At 42.1% G+C, this 19987-nt stretch overlaps 2 protein-coding genes across 2 annotated transcripts; both read left to right on the top strand.

The window, feature by feature from the left end:
• Positions 1 to 10533: 10533 nt before the first annotated feature.
• LOC131354052 (serine/threonine-protein kinase pim-1-like) lies at positions 10534 to 13367 on the top strand. The gene is made up of 6 exons (XM_058391314.1): positions 10534 to 10801; positions 11186 to 11236; positions 11860 to 12081; positions 12582 to 12738; positions 12826 to 13002; positions 13120 to 13367. The coding sequence occupies exons 3-6, from the start codon at positions 11899 to 11901 to the stop codon at positions 13224 to 13226; spliced, it is 624 nt and encodes a 207-aa protein (XP_058247297.1). The 5' UTR covers positions 10534 to 10801; positions 11186 to 11236; positions 11860 to 11898; the 3' UTR covers positions 13227 to 13367.
• Positions 13368 to 13932: 565 nt separating this feature from the next.
• On the top strand, positions 13933 to 16391 carry LOC131354051 (serine/threonine-protein kinase pim-1-like). Its single transcript, XM_058391313.1, has 5 exons — positions 13933 to 14373; positions 14880 to 15036; positions 15124 to 15300; positions 15418 to 15528; positions 15673 to 16391. The coding sequence occupies exons 1-4, from the start codon at positions 14191 to 14193 to the stop codon at positions 15522 to 15524; spliced, it is 624 nt and encodes a 207-aa protein (XP_058247296.1). The 5' UTR covers positions 13933 to 14190; the 3' UTR covers positions 15525 to 15528; positions 15673 to 16391.
• Positions 16392 to 19987: the final 3596 nt, after the last annotated feature.

Here is a 19987-nt window from a genome sequence, read left to right as displayed (position 1 = left end):
GGACACAATGTTCACTTGCTGCCTAATATATCTCACCCACTAACAGGTGCCATGATGAGGAGATCATCAATGTTCTTCACTTCACCTCTCACTGATCGGTGTATATATAAAATCATTGTTAAACATTAAAGACTATATTAATTTGATCATCCATGGATTAGTATTTTACTTGGCTGCAGATTTATTTAAACATTTTTTTTTTCATGAGCTTAGTTCAGCATGAATATGTAGCACTGAATAATCATTTTAAAAATCATATTTATTTTACAAGGGATTTGAAAGTGTTTTTCATTTCATTAGAATTTTGATATGATACTACTGTGCAATCAGGAGCTTCCACAAAGCATGGGGGAATTTGGATGGAAATTCCCACAAACAATGTAAATATATTGAAGCAAATGAAAGTGGAAGCCTCTAAATTAAATTAAATTAAATAAACTTAATTTTCTTCCTGAAGGCATTGGAGCAAGCCCTTATGTAATGAATTGCAACGTGACCATCGATACCCAGGATGTCTCGTTAGGGCGGGACGTGGCTGCAGCCATCCGGGAGTCCAGTCCAGGAGGAATCCCAGGAGTGCAGGTCATCGCTCTTCCACATGAAGGGACAGTGGAAATTGCCTGCAATGTCGAAAGTGTCCCTGGTTCAGTTGCTGGAGCAGAATCATGGCCAGCATTCAGAGTTGGGGATCAGACATTCTGCCACGCTCCAGCCTCACTCATCACCACGCGTGTAGCTGAACTGACCGGACGTCAGGGTGTGAGGACACGAGTGATGGCGCTGGTCGGGTTCACGCCGCTCGAGTGTAAGAGACTGGCGGAAACAGCGCTGTCTCAGGATATCGGTCACTTCTGGAAGGAGCTCCACGGAGTACGCATGTAGTCCTGGAGCTTCCGTACAGCCGAGATGAATGACAGGCATCTTCTTGGGAAAGAAACCGTGCTCTGTTATCTATAGTGGTGTACTTGTGATCAGAGTTGTCTTATTGACTTGTGTAACAAAAACAGCCAAATAAACTCTCCCAAATACCAAAACCAAATATTTCCCTCCTGTACTGAAAATACACATTTTACACTTACTTTTATGCATTACACACAACTGAAAATCAATGAATAGTAGCACACAGTCAGCTTACCTAAGATTCACAGCTTTTTAAATAAGATACTCTTTTCAGTATCAGCAGATTTATCACTGGTAGCATAGAAACTGTGTAGAGTAAAACTGAGCTTAAGAACTGCACACAAGCTCAGGTTAATAAAGTTATTCGCAAAAGTTTGGATGCACTCTTGCATTTTTTGCAGAAAATATACCTGGATTTTTTTATTTATGCAGTTTCTCTACAAAACCTATAAATCTGTAATTGTATTAAACGCCGTTTCTGAGAACAGAAAGTGCAGAAATACAGAAATGAGTTGTTTATGTTTACGTCATTTTGGCACAGGTTTTACACCAGATGCAACCCTCCTATGTTTTTGGAGAGATAAAACCCTCAGATCTGGTTGCCCAGCCTGGGAATCGAACCCGTGTTGCATCGGAGGGAGACTGCCATTAAATAACATGTTCATTGTGTTTGTTTTTCTGGGTGTGGTACTTCCAGTGTAAGCTGTTAACACAACACACACAAACACACACATGATTTATTCCTGCAGCACAGAATCAGTGTGTACACAGCTTTGTGTGTAAGTGTGTGTGGCTGTAGGTACGTGCCATTATCTTTCTTTAATCATGTATTTGAGGATAGGGGAAGAGAACAGGACATTTCTGCTTTACACTGGAGGATGTGTGTTTGGACATGAGTTATTCTGACTTGTTTCATCTTAATAGTAATAATACATGATGGGGTTGATAAGGTATTAGTGGTAATTGCACTAAAGGGCAGTTTTGTGGACTGAATGTCACAATCTGCCATAACTGGGCAGTTCATTTCATCCCATGATGTAGTGAGTCCCCCAATCCAACGTCAGTTTAATACAAAACCAGAGAAAGGACAAAGCAGACATTTGTTCATTTCTAGTTTTATTTCTAATTAAATAAACCTAAGTGTCAGAATCAAACCATCACCTCTCTCTCAGTCACTTTTGGTAGGTTTTTTTTGGCTGAAGGGGGTCCCTCCTCCCTTTCACACACAAAAAAAAAAGGCAGCCAGCGGCTTCCGCCTGCACGTTTACAACAGCAGTTAAACCATTCCTGAATTCCTTTGACAGCAATTCACTAGAAACTAAGTGAAGAAAGTGCATCGAGTGTTCAAGTAAGAGTGGATGGTTGAAACACCACATGATGAGGGCACGTGTTGAGACCGGCACTAAAGAAGACGTGAAGGAGGAGGTGGAGATCTTAAAACATGATCAACTGTTCTCCAGAAACTCTAACAGTCCTAGGTGAAAGAGGACAAAGTCAATACTCAGCTGATTGCACTGTTATATTAGACTCTGCAGTGTCTTGATTGGCAGTTATTTAAGGGAAACGTAACAAAAACACAATTTAAACACATTCTAGCTTCGTCATTCATGCTTCATCTCTTAGAAGCACGTCGAGGGTCCCTGCCGTCGCTGATGGTGACTGACGGTTTAGGAGGTGCAGGCTGTCCTACAGTGACCGGCGGTGGGCCGTTTCCGGGAACGCAGCCATTTGGATTTCAGATACTGTACATATATATATATATATATATATATATATATATATATATATATATATATATGTATATATATATATATATATATATATAATCTTCTTCTTCTTTCGGCTTTTCCCTTCAGGGGTGGCCACAGCGAATCATCTCTCTCCACCTATCTCTATCTTCTGCATCCTCAACACTTGCAACCACCAGTGGCGGACCATGCATTTCACACCTAGGCCTTCGCTGGTGTCCTTCCTGAATTAATCCACCTCTATACCATCATTATGACGCCACTAGATACTAATCAACCGTTATATAGCAAAGTAAAAAAGGAATTAGTCTACAGTATTTATAGTCTATTATAGAATAGTCAATTTTATTACGGTTACTTTTCTCAAAAAAGACATTCTTGATGCCATATGCAGCAAACTGAAATCTCCGGAGGACGCAGCATCCAAAATGAGACGCAGTGAATATAGAAACACTGTATAACAGTGCGTTGTGTCACAGGCTCTTGTAACGAACATGAATAAAATTACATTACATATAGCAAAAAACCAAATTAACACAATTCAGTCTCACAAGTTTCCTTTCACTGCAGTAAAAAACAAACAAACAAAAACCCCACGGTCCATCCCGGGGATCTGGAATGAAGGCAAACATAAATGGTTCTTTAAAAAGCTTACCAACTATTTTGAAGAATCTAAAGGATTTTCTTGAAAAGTCCACCTTGATAATGCATTTGTAAGGATGTCCACGAGCAAATCGATTTCTTCTCCTCTGTCAGCCATTGCGAGTTAACATATACAGTATATATTTTATTTAGTTTGTGCAGTTATCCAATCAGAGGACGGGAAATTGTCAACGTAAACGTATGCCTGCTAGATGGCCCCAGTGATGCCAACTCGAAATCTGATTGGTTAATGGAACCTCATTTCATTGCCATTTATTTTAAGCTACGGGTGCCTGCACTTTTAATTCTGAAGGCCTTACGGCCGGGCAACGGCCACTAGCTGAAATATGATTGGATAAATAATCTTATCATAAATATACACTACTGGAAGCAGCGCAACCGAGAGAAAAGCTATGAAATGTAGAGAATAGACTATCGGGAAAAATTTAATAGACATTCATTGAAAATTATATTAAAATGCAAGTCAGTGATTCAGATCACTGCTGTTTAGGCCAGCAGAGAAGGCCTCGCTGGCCCTGACGGTCCGCCACCGGCACAAACTAGCTTCATATCCGCATTTATTACTTCCATATACCTCCTCGTTGGCCTTCCCCTTTGCCTCCTTCCTGGCAGCTCCATGTCCAACATTCTCCTACCGATATACTCACTCTCCCTCCTCTGAACATGTCCAAACCATCTTAATCTGGCCTCCCTAACTTTGTCCCCCAAACGTCCAACATGAGCTGTCCCTCTGATCCTAATGCTGTCCAACCTTCTCACTCCCAAAGAGAACCTCAACATCTTCAGCTCTGCTACCTCCAGCTCTGACTCCTGTCTCTTCCTCGGTGACACTGCCTCTAAACCATACAGCATGGCCGGTCTCACCACTGTCTTGTACACCTTCCCCTTGATTCTTGCTGAAATTTTTCTATCACACAGAACTCCCGACACCTTTCTCCACCCATTCCAACCTGCCTGAACTGGCTTCTTTACCTCTTTCCCACACTCTCCATTACTCTGGACTGTTGACCCCAAGTACTTAAACTCCTGTACCTTCTTCACCTCTTCACCCTGTAATCTTACTGTTCCACTTCCCTCTCTTTCATTCACACACATGTACTCAGTCTTACTACAACTGACTTTCATTCCCCTTCTCTCCAGCGCAAACCTCCACCTCTCCAGGTTTTCCTCCACCTGTTCCCTGCTCTCACTACAGATCACAATGTATGTTGTTTATTATTATTAAACCATATTCAATATAGGGCATGAAGTCTAGACATGTTTCAAAGGTCATAGATATTTTTCTTGTTCATGTCTATTAAACATATGAAAAAAAGAACATAGAAAACAATTACTTCTTTCTTTGCACAGAGCTATTTACTTACACAAGCCTGTTAACCTTTTCTGATCACTTCTTCTAAACATGCAAAGTGTACATTCATTACTGAAACCACCTTAAATATAAAGCATAAAAAACATAGACATGTTTTTCAAATAACTTGTTCATGACTATTAAACACATGAAGAAAAGAACATAACCCAGGTTCACATTACATCCCCGCTGAGAAGAATCTAGTGTTGTCTGCCTTTGGCGAGGGCAGGAGAGCTCTCTGTATCACATGTATGCTTCGCCATCATGTGATATTTTAAACTCGACGTGCTGCGGTGATAACTTAATTCACATCCACAATAAATGCAGACTTTTGTCTTGTCGACAGAACCATCAGACATCCTTTTATATATAAAGAAGAAGTTTTTCTTTCTCAATTTCAATTTCTATATATATAGACACAGTATCTCACAAAAGTGAGTACACCCCTCACATTTTTGTAAATATTTTATTATATCTTTTCATGTGACAACACTGAAGAAATGACACTCTGCTACAATGTAAAGTAGTGAGTGTACAGCCTGTATAACAGTGTGAATTCGCTGTCCCCTCAAAATAACTCAACACACTGCCATTAATGTCTAAGCCATTGTCAACAAAAGTGCGTACACCCCTAAGTGGAAATGTCCAAACTGGGCCCAATTAGCCATTTACCCTCCCCTGTGTCATGTGACTTGTTCGTGTTACAAGGTCTCAGGTGTGAATGAGGAGCAGGTGTGTTAAATTTGGTGTTATGGCTCTCACACTCTCTCATACTGGTCACTGGAAGTTCAACATGGCACCTCATGGCAAAGAACTCTCTGAGGATCTGAAAAAAAGAATTGTTGCTCTACACAAAAATGGCCTAGGCTATAAGAAGATTGCCAAGTCCCTGAAACTGAGCTGCAGCACAGTGGGCAAGACCATACGGTGGTTTTACAGGACAGGTTCCACTCAGAACAGGCCTCGCCATTAGGGATGCAACAATACAGTTAACCCACGGTTCAATACGTACTGCGATTTTACCCACGGTTGTCGGTTCGGCTCTTTTTTCCCCAATCCACTATGTAATGAACAGTCACAGTGAGATAACGCTCTGTTGCCCCTGACGTCCAAATATCTGTTATTAGAGCAAGGCTTTGCGCATTAGCCAATTCCTTTTCAATTGTTTTGCGTGTTTTTCCGTAGAGGTCGGGAAAAAAGGACACGTCAGTAGTGTGTAACGCGGATCAAGCACTTTTATAAGTTGCCAAAAGCCCACATCACCGATCACAGAAAACGGCTGCAAATCTTTAGCAATTATTATATTATAAATTAAATTATTTTTTGTGACTCTCGGAACCAGTTGTGTATGAATACTGGAAGGAATCAGATAGGGGACTGTTGCTTTTTGGATGCCTGTGTTACCTGCTCTGCCATCCTGCTTCCACACAGTGATATCTCTGGGTGATGGAGCTGCAGATGTGCGGTCATGTTGGAAGTATTTCCATGTCAGTAGCTAACTCTTGTGTAACAGTGCTTGCACACAGTCATTTTTTGTTTAGCATTTTTGTTTCATCGGCATTATAGTCAACAAGAAATCCTAAATATTTGTCTCGCTTCAGCGCTCTCCAGGGTTAGAGTGAAATCTGACACCAGCATCGCGAGCATGTTTAAGCACCCCTAACTTTAGCGCTCACTGATTGGATATTTACTTGCGGGGAGGCGTGTCTGTCTCAGCGCATAGACATACAGTACAGGCAAACACAAACAGGCGGTTCAGAGAGTAAAAAAATGCATGGTTTTTATTATTTTAAGGAAAAACCGAAAAAACACGGTTCACATATTATATCGAGTATTGTGGCATCCCTACTCGCCACGGTCGACCAAAGAAGTTGAGTGCACGTGCTCAGCGTCATATCCGGAGGTTGTCTTTGGGAAATAGACGTACGAGTGCTGCCAGCATTGCTGCAGAGGTTGAAGGGGTGGGGGGTCAGCCTGTCAGTGCTCAGACCATACGCTGCACACTGCATCAAATTGGTCTGCATGGCTGTCGTCCCAGAAGGAAGCCTCTACTAAAGATGATGCACAAGAAACCCCGCATACAGTTGCTGAAGACAAGCAGACTAAGGACATGGATTACTGGAACCATGTCCTGTGGTCCGATGAGACCAAGATAAACTTATTTGGTTCAGATGGTTCAAGCGTGTGTGGCGGCAACCAGGTGAGGAGTACAAAGACAAGTGTGCCTTGCATACAGTCAAGCATGGTGGTGGGAGTGTCATGGTCTGGGCCTGCATGAGTGCTGCCAGCACTGGGGAGCTACAGTTCACTGAGGGAACCATGAATACTAACATGTACTGTGACATACTGAAGCAGAGCATGATCCCTTCCCTTCGGAGACTGGGCTGCAGGGCAGTATTCCAACATGATAACGACCCCAAACACACCTCCAAGATGACCACTGCCTTGCTAAAGAAGCTGAGGGTAAAGGTGATGGACTGGCCAAGGATGTCTCCAGACCTAAGCCCTACTGAGCATCTGTGGGGCATCCTCAAATGGAAGGTGGGGAAGCGCAAGGTCTCTAACATCCACCAGCTCTGTCATGTCATCATGGAGGAGTGGAAGAGGACTCCAGTGGCAACTTTGAGTGGAGCTCTGGTGAACTCCATGCCCAAGAGGATTAAGGCAGTGCTGGAAAATAATGGTGGACACACAAAATATTGACACTTTGGGCCCAATTTTCCACTTAGGGGTGTACGCACTTTTGTTGACAATGGCTTAGACATTAATGGCAGTGTGTTGAGTTATTTTGAGGGGACAGCGAATTGACACTGTTATATAGGCTGTACACTCACTACTTTACAGTGTAGCAGAGTGTCATTTCTTCAGTGTTGTCACATGAAAAGATATAATAAAATATTTACAAAAATGTGAGGGGTGTACTCACTTTTGTGAGATGAAGGGGCCATTACCGGCCACACACACTCACCAGCCAAGTTATTACCCAAAACGACCTCCACTCCCTCCACCGGCAAGGAAGGGCGCACTCCCATAGTCACTTCCCCTTTAACTAACTGGGACTGTAAAATAAACTTGTGCAAAGGAACAGACAATGTTTGGAGTGTAATCCCTCGAATTAAAATGTTCTTACCGACATATGAGCTGGATGAAAACGGACGTATGGAATCCAAAATGAAGGACTCTGTTGACCGAGTATCTCTCAACACCCTCACCGGTACACACTCACGTCCCTCTAAAAGAGAAACAAACCCTTCCGAAATAAATGGTGCATACCAGGGGCGTATCTAGGATTTGAAAACATAAATGGTGCATACCCTTTGTTGTGTTAAATTTCAGAACAATTCCTTTTAATAACGGACAGGTTTTCCGTACAGCGTACAGAAGGCACACGCGGAGAGCAACTCGTTAAAAGCACAGGCGCACAATTTTTATTCTTACCACGTCCCTGTTTGCTTTTAAGTACAGGACAGTCCTTCTTCCAGTGTCCGACTTCCAGACAATAACGACACATAGAATCAGATATCACCTTCTGAGAAGGTGAACCTCGATCACTCCGCTGCAGCTGTCGAAAGTGAAGATTTCCATTACCACGATTCCCATAACTAAATAGGTTTTTATGAGTCACAACGAAATCATCCGCTAATGATGCAGTTTCAATGGCCGTACGATGTTTATTTTCATTAATATACACTGCAATTTGATCGGGAACGATGTTCAACTGTTCAATAATCATCAATTCACGTAACTCACTGAATGACTGTACGTTAGATGTTGTACACCAGCGATCAAAAATGATTACTTAACTCTCTTGTGACTTCCACGTGTGTTTGTCTCTCACTTTTCCTCCAAGTACGAAAACGTTGGCGATAAGCTTCTGGAAGCAGCTCCAAGGCTTTTAACACAGCAGATTTTACACCATCATACCTTTCTTTCCTCTACTGAAAGAGCAGTATACGCCTCCTGAGCTTTCCCCACTAACACGGATTGGAGCAGAACTGTACGGTCGGTCTCAGGCCATCCCCGTTCATCAGCTATGCTCTCAAATAACGAGAAAAAGACGTCCGGATCCCTCTCATTAAACACAGGCAACAAGTTCAGATGATTAATGATATCAAACGAACAGTCCGCGCGATCAATAGATGACCTGCCCTCACCTCGAAGTTTCAAAGTCTCCAACTTCAGCTGAAACTCTTGATTTTGCCGGTCCGCAGCTCATTTATGCTCGTGTTTCATTTTTCCAAACTCCATCTCACTCCGCTTCATCAAATCATCTCATTTACGTTTTTCTATTTCCAGTTCACGATCACGCATCTCCTTTTCGTGCAACTGCTGCATTTTAACAAGCTCTTTCTGCTGCTCAAACGATAAACCAACAAATGAAACTGATTTTTGAGCTGCAGGATCAACCCCAATTGTTACTTGTTTTTGCGAAATAGGTAAAAAAGAAAAAAAAAGCTGAAGATCGCTCAATTTATTTCTTAGTAGTTCCCTGACCTCGTCTTTTCTCAATCGCCTATCAACGCCACTTAATTCATACCGTTCTACAATTTCCCAGTCCTAACAAAGCCGCCTTTTAATCTCTCCCAACAAATGAAGAAAGTTAAGAAGATTAGGAAAACGAATAAGTTTAACAGTTTAACATCAACCAAATCAAACCAATTGAAACTGGACGAGCCCCCATATGTTACACCGGGCTCAACGATGCAACATTAAAGGAGATGACACGGCGGAATAACTTCATTTTTATGTAATAACTTAATGACATCATATTTATTATGAGACAAATTAAGCAAAACATAATCAGGACATCAGTAGGTAACTTAAATCAAAATGCAAAGGAATACAAAACAAACATAACGCCACAAAATTGGAGCGCAGCTCTGGCAAACTGCCCAAGAAACAGCGGCGCAGCTCTCGACGAACCTGATTGGTTGAGTCAGCGCCATGACAACGGTTATTTTTCAAACTGAACAAAAACACACTTGCGTTGACCCGAGAGCATCATTGGATTTTGGCAAGTACTGAATTTCTTAAAGAAATCCAAAAACTGCTACAGAGGATGATGGACTTTGTGTGGGATATGGACTACCGATCACACGACACAGCTGAAATGCCCGTTTTCACGGAGCCACAAGCTGAGATGTGGGACTTGGACTCAGAGGCAGATGACACACCGATGCCTGAAAAGTTCACAACCTACCAAGAAATCCAATCGGAGGACTGGGATGTGGACGATGAGGTAATTAACTAGTTTCTTTTGATGTCTCATTATTTCTCATAATAAATAAGCCAGAAAATCTTCACATGTATATGGATATGATGTGTTTATCCAACTTTCAGGTCCAAGAGGTGCCCACTATACACGCTTCTTGTATGGAATTCCTCACTGATCCAAAGGGTATGTAACACAAATATTTACAGAAATATTTCAAAATGCAACATTTTCAATTGGTCAAAAACCAGAAAATGATGGAAACTCTGGGATGTTAATGATGTGGTCAATTCTTTTGACCGCAGTGTATATCTGAGGTAGATACGAAAGCTGTTTTTTTTAATATAAGTAACAACTGGCTTTTCTACCCATGATCAGAATGCTGTGATAAGGTTAGCAGTTATTGTGCTGTGGTATAAAAAGAGATAAAAAACACATACACGAAATAAACCACTGATTTATTACTGACCAATTCACCTGTAACGAGTGAAATAAGCTGTGGCTCCTTTAAGAGCAGAGCGCCATTTTGTTTTTTTTGTGTTGTGGTCAGTCTGCAGTCACGTGAGCCGCGAGTACAGCGATGTTTTTATTTTCATTTCTGTTGCTCATTTAAGTTGTCTTCTTTAAATAAATAACGCTGTTGCCAGTAAAAATAAAAACCCCTCGAGATGTGAAATGCGACCTGTGTGAGCTTCGTGTGATTTCTGCTGCAACTTGAGTTAGGCGAGCGATCCCTTACGTTAATGCTAACTCAGCGCGTTACATACACACAGAAGAGGACAACAAACACGAGGCTCATTTTGTGTCTTTCTTTATTTGTTTTCTTTAGCACAGAGATTTCTCGATCTGTACACCATCGGAAATCTGCTGGGGAGTGGAGGCTTTGGATCAGTGTACGAAGGAGTTCGTCGCAAAGATGGACAGCAGGTAAATGCCTGTGCAAATCCTGCAGATTGCACTGGTCAACACAATACATGAACTGTAGAGCATTAATGAGGTTAATGACATGAGCATTGTCCAGAAAGAGACTTTCTCCAAAAACTTTCTCTGGTGATTTAAATCTGTAATAAGGTTGTCATTTCCTTGTAGCGCATCCCTAAGATAAGATTAGATAAAACTTCATTAATCCCCGCACTAGTTTTAAGCTTGTGTTTATGATTTCTGGGTCACGTGATCTCGTTTCTATTTTTCCCCGCGTGTTATTTGTCCCACCTTTTCCAGTGTTCTGTTCGCACCTTCCGCCCTCACCTGTTTTCCATCTGTCCACTGCTACACTTCACAGGGGTGTTTTGTTTTTGTTTTTGTTTGTAGGTCGCCATTAAACACATCCGTAAGGATGGCTCGGACCTGTACATCACCGTTGTAAGTAACCTTACTTGACTGCTGTGATAGTAGCAATAAAGTCCTGTTTACAATTGATTTAAAGACCAAAACTATGCAAAACTAATGCACCTTGCTGTCATTTTTCGGTAAAAGAATCCTAGATGCTGCATTAGTCACTGTTCCTGATTACTTTCATAAGTCAACACCCCCACCCCAATCAGATAGTTAGGGTCAATAACTAGATGACATCAAATCACATACAAGCAACAACATATTCATTATAAATTGATCAAGTAACATAATGTGAGCTAAAGGTGACTGACCCTTCAAACTAGCATACTTTCACCATGGTAACACATCTTACTGGACGTCACATGACCTCCAGAATATCACATACATTAGTGAAGAACTGAGATTGAGATGAAGAAACGCTAAACAGCAAAGTAATTCCTATAAAAAAGTAATGTCTTCTTTTTTATACTTGTTCTTTGTGATTCTTCCATCCATATGCTGCAAAAATCTTCCTTTGAAAGTCTAATTCTCCTCAGTTCAGCCACATTAGTCTTGGCTCACAGCAGCATCTAGGTTTCATATACTGTATCTATAGATTCTGATGTCACAAACTATGCTAATTTTCTGTCTGTTTGTTTTTTAATTGCTAGCCTGGCGAGACCTGCAAGCTCCATCTAGAGGTGGCTTTAATGCAAATGCTATCAAAGCCACCTCACTGCCAGTACGTCCTGCAGCTTGTGGATTGGTTTGAAATGGACAACTGCCTCCTGTTAGTCCTGGAAAGACCAATCCCCTGCATGGACGTGTACGAGTTATGCTTGAGTGAAGGAGGCACACTCAGCGAGCTACTGGCCAAAATGATCATGCTGCAGGTGATTCATCTTTCACTGTGGCCCCTCTTTGGATAACCAAAGAATTTGTTTGCTGTTGATTTGTTTGTTCTTGATAATGTGTTTGCTAGCTTTATCAGATGCTTCACAAAGTAAAAAACCCATAGAAATGGAGAACACAAAGTGATGCACAAATGCAAATAATAATGGTGAAGTTAGTAATACTAAGAAAAACAATCCACAAAGGCATCATGTGTTTTTTGTTTGTGTGTGTAATTTAGACACGTGTGAGATTGAACTGTTTATTTAGGGTTACTGATGTATGGTATGGCTGTGACTATGTGATGTGGCTGTAAGGGTCCAGTCTTGCTGAGACTGGTTGTTCTTTCTAGAGTATAGTACATAATTACAGTGTATATAGTTGTGTTTAGATGAAATTTAATTTAGCTCTTTTGACTTTGATCCTGAGTTTTCTTTAGTGTTCAATGACTGATGGTATTTATTATTATTATTATTATTATTATTATTATTTCATGCTGCAGGTGGTCGAGGCTGCCCGCTACTGCCAAAGTCACAAGGTTTTCCACCGTGACATCAAGGCGGAAAACCTTCTGTTCAACTCCGACACCCTGGACATTAAATTGATCGATTTTGGCTGTGGCGATTTGTGGCAGGACACGCCCTACGTGGAATATGCAGGTAATTGCACATCAACAGATATTGCACATAATTAAAGGAATATCTAAGTTGTGATGTTGCTGATGTTGTTCTTGCTCTTCTGCTCAGGAACCCCAGATTTTTGGCCTCCAGAATGGATCCAGCAACAACAGTACTACGCCGACCATGCTACCGTCTGGAGTCTGGGCATTCTCCTATACAGCATAGTCTGTGGAGAAATGCCCTTCAGTAATGAGGAGGAAATTGTTGCTGGGTCCCTCAATTTCATACCTGGCCTGTCTGAATGTGAGAGAATATAAAAACAGCATTTTGAGATATTACAACAAATCTGAGAAAAATGATAGTGAAGATTAAAAATTAGTGAGTAAATTTCTGTCTCTGTTTACTTCACTGCCCACACAGCCTGCCGCCATCTGATCAACTGGTGCTTGGAGCAAGATCCCACCAAAAGACCAAGCCTGAAGCAGATCAGTAAACATGGGTGGTTCACAGAAGGCCTTTCCGGTTAGCCAGGTAAAACATCAGATCTAAATAAAATGAACTAACACAGAATATGATCCAGCTCACATGGATTGTACTAGAACCCTACTGCATGCTTCTACAATAAAGTATCATGTAATTTTATTTTCATGACAATTGAACTTCTTCTTCTTCTTTCAGCTTTTCCCTTCAGGGGTGGCCATGGCGAATCATCTCTCTCCACCTATCCCTATCTTCTGCATCCTCAACCCTTGCACCCACTAGCTTCATATCCGCATTTATTACTTCCATATACCTCCTCTTTGGCCTTCCCCTTTGCCTCCTTCCTGGCAACTCCATGTCCAACATTCTCCTACCGATATACTCACTCTTCCTCCTCTGAACATGTCCAAACCATCTTAATCTGGCCTCCCTAACTTTGTCCCCCAAACGTCCAACATGAGCTGTCCCTCTGATGTACTCGTTCCTAATCCTGTCCAACCTTGTAACTCCCAAAGAGAACCTCAACATCTTCAGCTCTGCTACCTCCAGCTCTGACTCCTGTCTCTTCCTCGGTGACACTGCCTCTAAACCATACAGCATGGCCGGTCTCACCACTGTCTTGTACACCTTCCCCTTGATTCTTGCTGAAATTTTTCTATCACACAGAACTCCCGACACCTTTCTCCACCCATTCCAACCTGCCTGCACTGGCTTCTTTACCTCTTTCCCACACTCTCCATTACTCTGGACTGTTGACCCCAAGTACTTAAACTCCTGTACCTTCTTCACCTCTTCACCCTGTAATCTTACTGTTCCACTTCCCTCTCTTTCATTCACACACATGTACTCAGTCTTACTACGACTGACTTTCATTCTCCTTCTCTCCAGCGCAAACCTCCACCTCCTCAGGTTTTCCTCCACCTGCTCCCTGCTCTCACTACAGATCACAATGTCATCTGCAAACATCATCATCATTGTGAGACCTGCAAGCTCCATCTAGAGGTGGCTTTAATGCAAATGCTATCAAAGCCACCTCACTGCCAGTACGTCCTGCAGCTTGTGGATTGGTTTGAAATGGACAACTGCCTCCTGTTAGTCCTGGAAAGACCAATCCCCTGCATGGACGTGTACGAGTTATGCTTGAGTGAAGGAGGCACACTCAGCGAGCTACTGGCCAAAATGATCATGCTGCAGGTGATTCATCTTTCACTGTGGCCCCTCTTTGGATAACCAAAGAATTTGTTTGCTGTTGATTTGTTTGTTCTTGATAATGTGTTTGCAAGCTTTATCAGATGCTTCACAAAGTAAAAAACCCATAGAAATGGAGAACACAAAGTGATGCACAAATGCAAATAATAATGGTGAAGTTAGTAATACTAAGAAAAACAATCCACAAAGGCATCATGTGTTTTTTGTTTGTGTGTGTAATTTAGACACGTGTGAGATTGAACTGTTTATTTAGGGTTACTGATGTATGGTATGGCTGTGACTATGTGATGTGGCTGTAAGGGTCCAGTCTTGCTGAGACTGGTTGTTCTTTCTAGAGTATAGTACATAATTACAGTGTATATAGTTGTGTTTAGATGAAATTTAATTTAGCTCTTTTGACTTTGATCCTGAGTTTTCTTTAGTGTTCAATGACTGATGGTATTTATTATTATTATTATTATTATTATTATTATTATTATTTCATGCTGCAGGTGGTCGAGGCTGCCCGCTACTGCCAAAGTCACAAGGTTTTCCACCGTGACATCAAGGCGGAAAACCTTCTGTTCAACTCCGACACCCTGGACATTAAATTGATCGATTTTGGCTGTGGCGATTTGTGGCAGGACACGCCCTACGTGGAATATGCAGGTAATTGCACATCAACAGATATTGCACATAATTAAAGGAATATCTAAGTTGTGATGTTGCTGATGTTGTTCTTGCTCTTCTGCTCAGGAACCCCAGATTTTTGGCCTCCAGAATGGATCCAGCAACAACAGTACTACGCCGACCATGCTACCGTCTGGAGTCTGGGCATTCTCCTATACAGCATAGTCTGTGGAGAAATGCCCTTCAGTAATGAGGAGGAAATTGTTGCTGGGTCCCTCAATTTCATACCTGGCCTGTCTGAATGTGAGAGAATATAAAAACAGCATTTTGAGATATTACAACAAATCTGAGAAAAATGATAGTGAAGATTAAAAATTAGTGAGTAAATTTCTGTCTCTGTTTACTTCACTGCCCACACAGCCTGCCGCCATCTGATCAACTGGTGCTTGGAGCAAGATCCCACCAAAAGACCAAGCCTGAAGCAGATCAGTAAACATGGGTGGTTCACAGAAGGCCTTTCCGGTTAGCCAGGTAAAACATCAGATCTAAATAAAATGAACTAACACAGAATATGATCCAGCTCACATGGATTGTACTAGAACCCTACTGCATGCTTCTACAATAAAGTATCATGTAATTTTATTTTCATGACAATTGAACTTCTTCTTCTTTCAGCTTTTCCCTTCAGGGGTGGCCACGGCGAATCATCTCTCTCCACCTATCCCTATCTTCTGCATCCTCAACCCTTGCACCCACTAGCTTCATATCCGCATTTATTACTTCCATATACCTCCTCTTTGGCCTTCCCCTTTGCCTCCTTCCTGGCAGCTCCATGTCCAACATTCTCCTACCGATATACTCACTCTCCCTCCTCTGAACATGTCCAAACCATCTTAATCTGGCCTCCCTAACTTTCTCCCCCAAACGTCCAACATGAGCTGTCCCTCTGATGTACTCGTTCCTAATCCTGTCCAACCTTGTAACTCCCAAAGAGAACCTCAACATCTTCAGCTCTGCTACCTCCAGCTCTGACTCCTGTCTCTTCCTCGGTGACACTGCCTCTAAACCATACAGCATGGCCGGTCTCACCACTGTCTTGTACACCTTCCCCTTGATTCTTGCTGAAATTTTTCTACTGTTCCACTTCCCTCTCTTTCATTCACACACATGTACTCAGTCTTACTACGACTGACTTTCATTCTCCTTCTCTCCAGCGCAAACCTCACCTCTCCAGGTTTTCCTCCACCTGCTCCCTGCTCTCACTACAGATCACAATGTCATCTGCAAACATCATTGTCCAAGGAGACTCCTGTCTGACCTCCTCTGACAACTGGTCCATCACCATAGCGAACAGGAAGGGGCTCGGAGCCGATCCCTGATGCAGTCCCACCTCCACTTTGAACTTCTCTGTCTGACCTACAGCACACCTCACCACTGTCCTGCTCCTCTCATACATGTCCTGCACCACTCTGACATACTTCTCTGCTACTCCTGACTTCCTCATACAGTACCACAGCTCTTCTCTTGGCACCATGTCATACGCTTTCTCCAAATCTACAAACACACAGTGCAACTCTCTCTGACCATCCCTATACTTCTCCTTCAACATTCTCAGAGCAAAAATTGCATCTGTTGTGCTCTTTCTGGGCATGAAGCCATACTGCTGCTCACAAATTTCCACTACCTTCCTTAACCTAGCTTCCACTACTCTTTCCCATAGCTTCATTGTGTGGCTCATCAACTTTATCCCCCTGTAGTTGCTGCAACTCTGCATGTCACCCTTATTCTTAAAGATCGTCACCCTTATTCTTAAAGATCGTCACCCTTATTCTTAAAGATCGTCACCCTTATTCTTAAAGATCGTCACCCTTATTCTTAATGATCGGCACTAATACGCTTCTTCTCCATTCCTCAGGCATCTTCTCACTCTCTAAAACCCTGTTAAACAAACTAGTTAAAAATTCCACTGCTGCCTCTCCTAGACACTTCCAGACCTCCACCGGGATGTCGTCAGGACCAACTGCCTTTCCACTTTTCATTCACTTCAAAGCCTTCCTGACTTCATCCTTTCTAATCTTATCTACTTTCTGTTCCGCAGAGTTCACCCTTTCAACTCTTTTTTCCCTCTCATTTTCCTCATTCATCAGCTCTTCAAAGTACTCCTTCCATCTCCTCTGTACACTCTCCTCACTTGTGAGCACCTTTCCATCTCTATCCTTAATAACTCTAACTTGCTGCACATCCTTCCCATCTCGATCCCTCTGCCTAGCTAACCTGTACAAGTCCTTCTCTCCGTCTCTAGTGTCTAACCCAGTGTGCAACTCGTCATATGCCTTCTGCTTGGCCTTAGACACCTCCCTCTTCACTCTGCGCTGTAACTCCTTGTATTCCTGTCTATTCTCTTCAGTCCTGTCCATGTCCCACTTCTTCTTGGCTAACCTCTTCCTCTGAATACTATCCTGAACTTCCTCATTCCACCACCAAGTCTCCTTATCTTCTTTCCTCCTTCCAGATGACACACCCAGCACCTTTCTTCCTGTCTCCCTGATCACTTCTGCTGTAGTTTCCCCAGTCATCTGGCAGCACTACCCGACCACCCAGAGCCTGCCTCAACTTCTGTCTAAATTCCTCACAACATTCCTCCTTTTTCAGCTTCCACCACTTGGTTTTCTTCTCTATCGCTATCTTTGACCTCTTCTTACAGACCTTCAGAGTCATCCTACACACCACCTTCCTATACTGTCTGGCTACACTCTCTCCCACTACCACTTTACAGTCACTAATCTCTTTCAGATTGCCTCTTCTACATAGGATGTAGTCTACCTGTGTGCTCCTACCTCCACTCTTGTAAGTCATTTTATGCTCCTCCCTCTTCTGAATATAAGTGTTAATCACAGCCATGTCCATCCTCCTAGCAAAGTCCACTACCATCTGTCCTTCAAGGTTCCTTTCCTTAACTCCAAACTTGCCCATCACCTCCTCATCACCTGTGTTCCCCTCACCAACATGTCCATTAAAATCTGCTCCTATCACCACTCTCTCACCTGTGGGAATAGTCTCTATCACCTCATCTAATTCACTCCAGAATCTCTTTTTCTCCTCTAACTCACAACCTACCTGTGGGGCATAAGCACTAACAAAATTCAACATCATCCCTGATGTAACTTCAGACTCATCACCCTGTCCGACACTCTCTTCACCTCCAGAACATTCCTCACAAACTCCTCCTTCAGGGCCACACCTACCCCATTTCTCTTACTATCCACACCATAATAAAACAGCTTGAATCCTGCTCCTATAGGACGAGCCTTGCTACCCTTCCACCTGGTCTCCTGTACACACAGTATATCCACCTTCCTTCTCTCCATCATATCAGCCAGCTCTCTACCTTTCCCTGTCACAGTACCAACATTCAGAGTTCCTATTCTCAGTCCTACACTTTTACCTTTCCTCTTCTCTTTCTGTCTGCACACTCTCCTCCCTCCTCTACTTCTTCGACCAACAGTAGCCCAATTTCCACCAGCGCCCTGTAGGTCAACGGCGCCCATGGCGGTCGTTAACCCGGGCCTCGACCGTTCCGTTATGAAATTCAGAGTACTGACGATTCGCATGGTTAAATTTGGCTAGATTTTTCATGACAATTGAACAAGAAATCAAATAAGGAAACATTAGGTTCTACAATACTCTATATTAATTTAAACATGTTTTTATTCCACAGATGATTAATAGGCCATGTTGGATCAGGCCATCAGCACCCAACACATTTTAATTACTAATTATAATTACAAATAAATTATAATTCCTGTAAATATATTCCTGTGAATAAATTGATTCCCGTAAATATATTCCTGTAAATAAATTTGAATTTCTGTAAATATATTCCTGTAAATAAATTTGAATTCCTGTAAATAAATTTGAATTTCTGTAAATCAATTCCTGTAAATAAATTAGAAATACTGTAAATAAATTATGAACCTTATACCTGACTGGCTGCTGTTTGCTTTCATTCAATATCATCATATTTATGATCTTCTGCTTGGAGCCGTCAGCATTTATGACGCAACGTCCTCTGCTGTGGATGAACACAAATGGATAGCTTAAAAATCTGCACTTCCCATCAACAGTTCATGCCCAAATCTCACTGTCGCTTCAGTCGATGATTTCATATGAATATAATGTAGACTTGAATTTAAGACCTTCTGCTGTAATCATGAATTCAATTCAGTTTATTTTGTATAGCACCTTTTACAATGAACATTGTCTCAAAGCAGCTTTACAAAAGATGAAAACAGAGAAAGGGGAGGGGAAAATGAAAAATAATAATAAAAAATAACTAATTAACTAGAAATAAGAATAAATTATTAAATTCTATAGTTAGACTATTTTATTTTATCCCTAATGAGCAAGCCTGTGGCAACGGTGGCAAGGAAGAAACCTTGAGAGGAACCAGGCTCAGAAGGGAACCCATCCTCATTTGGGTGACACTAAACAGAAAATAATGTAACTGTAGCTGATTAATGTCCTTTCTACAACAGCAATCAATGACCCATGAGGAACCATTAGGTCAGTGTAGTTTCTAAGGTCATTATAAACACTAGTTCTTTGCTGTCATGGGCTGACAGATGTAATGGCATATCTGTGATGGTGTGAAAGTCCCCAAGTGGCTCTGTCCATGGCTGTCTCCTGGTCCACACAGATCCATCCACAGCATCAGTGGGCACCATCACGCGGCGAGACTCCGACCAGGGGTAGGGCAGCGGTCGCACTGGAAACTGGCAAACACTGGGAGCTCAGGAGTGGGGTGTATAGCTCGACAGAGAAGGTAGAGAGAGAAAGAGAAAGATATTAAGTTTCTGATCATGTGATGCTTAAAGACAAAGTAGAATTATGTGTAAAGTGCAGGCAGGGACTCCGGCAAGACTAGCTATGACAGCATAACTGAAAGGGAGAGCCAGAAGGTCACAGACATGAAGGCTTCCCGGGACATAAA

The sequence above is a fragment of the Hemibagrus wyckioides genome, linkage group LG06 (assembly GCF_019097595.1).
Source record: "Hemibagrus wyckioides isolate EC202008001 linkage group LG06, SWU_Hwy_1.0, whole genome shotgun sequence".
NCBI classification, from domain to species: domain Eukaryota; kingdom Metazoa; phylum Chordata; class Actinopteri; order Siluriformes; family Bagridae; genus Hemibagrus; species Hemibagrus wyckioides.
Note: the sequence above shows the minus strand (reverse complement) of the source record. Positions and strands in the feature narration are given on the sequence as shown.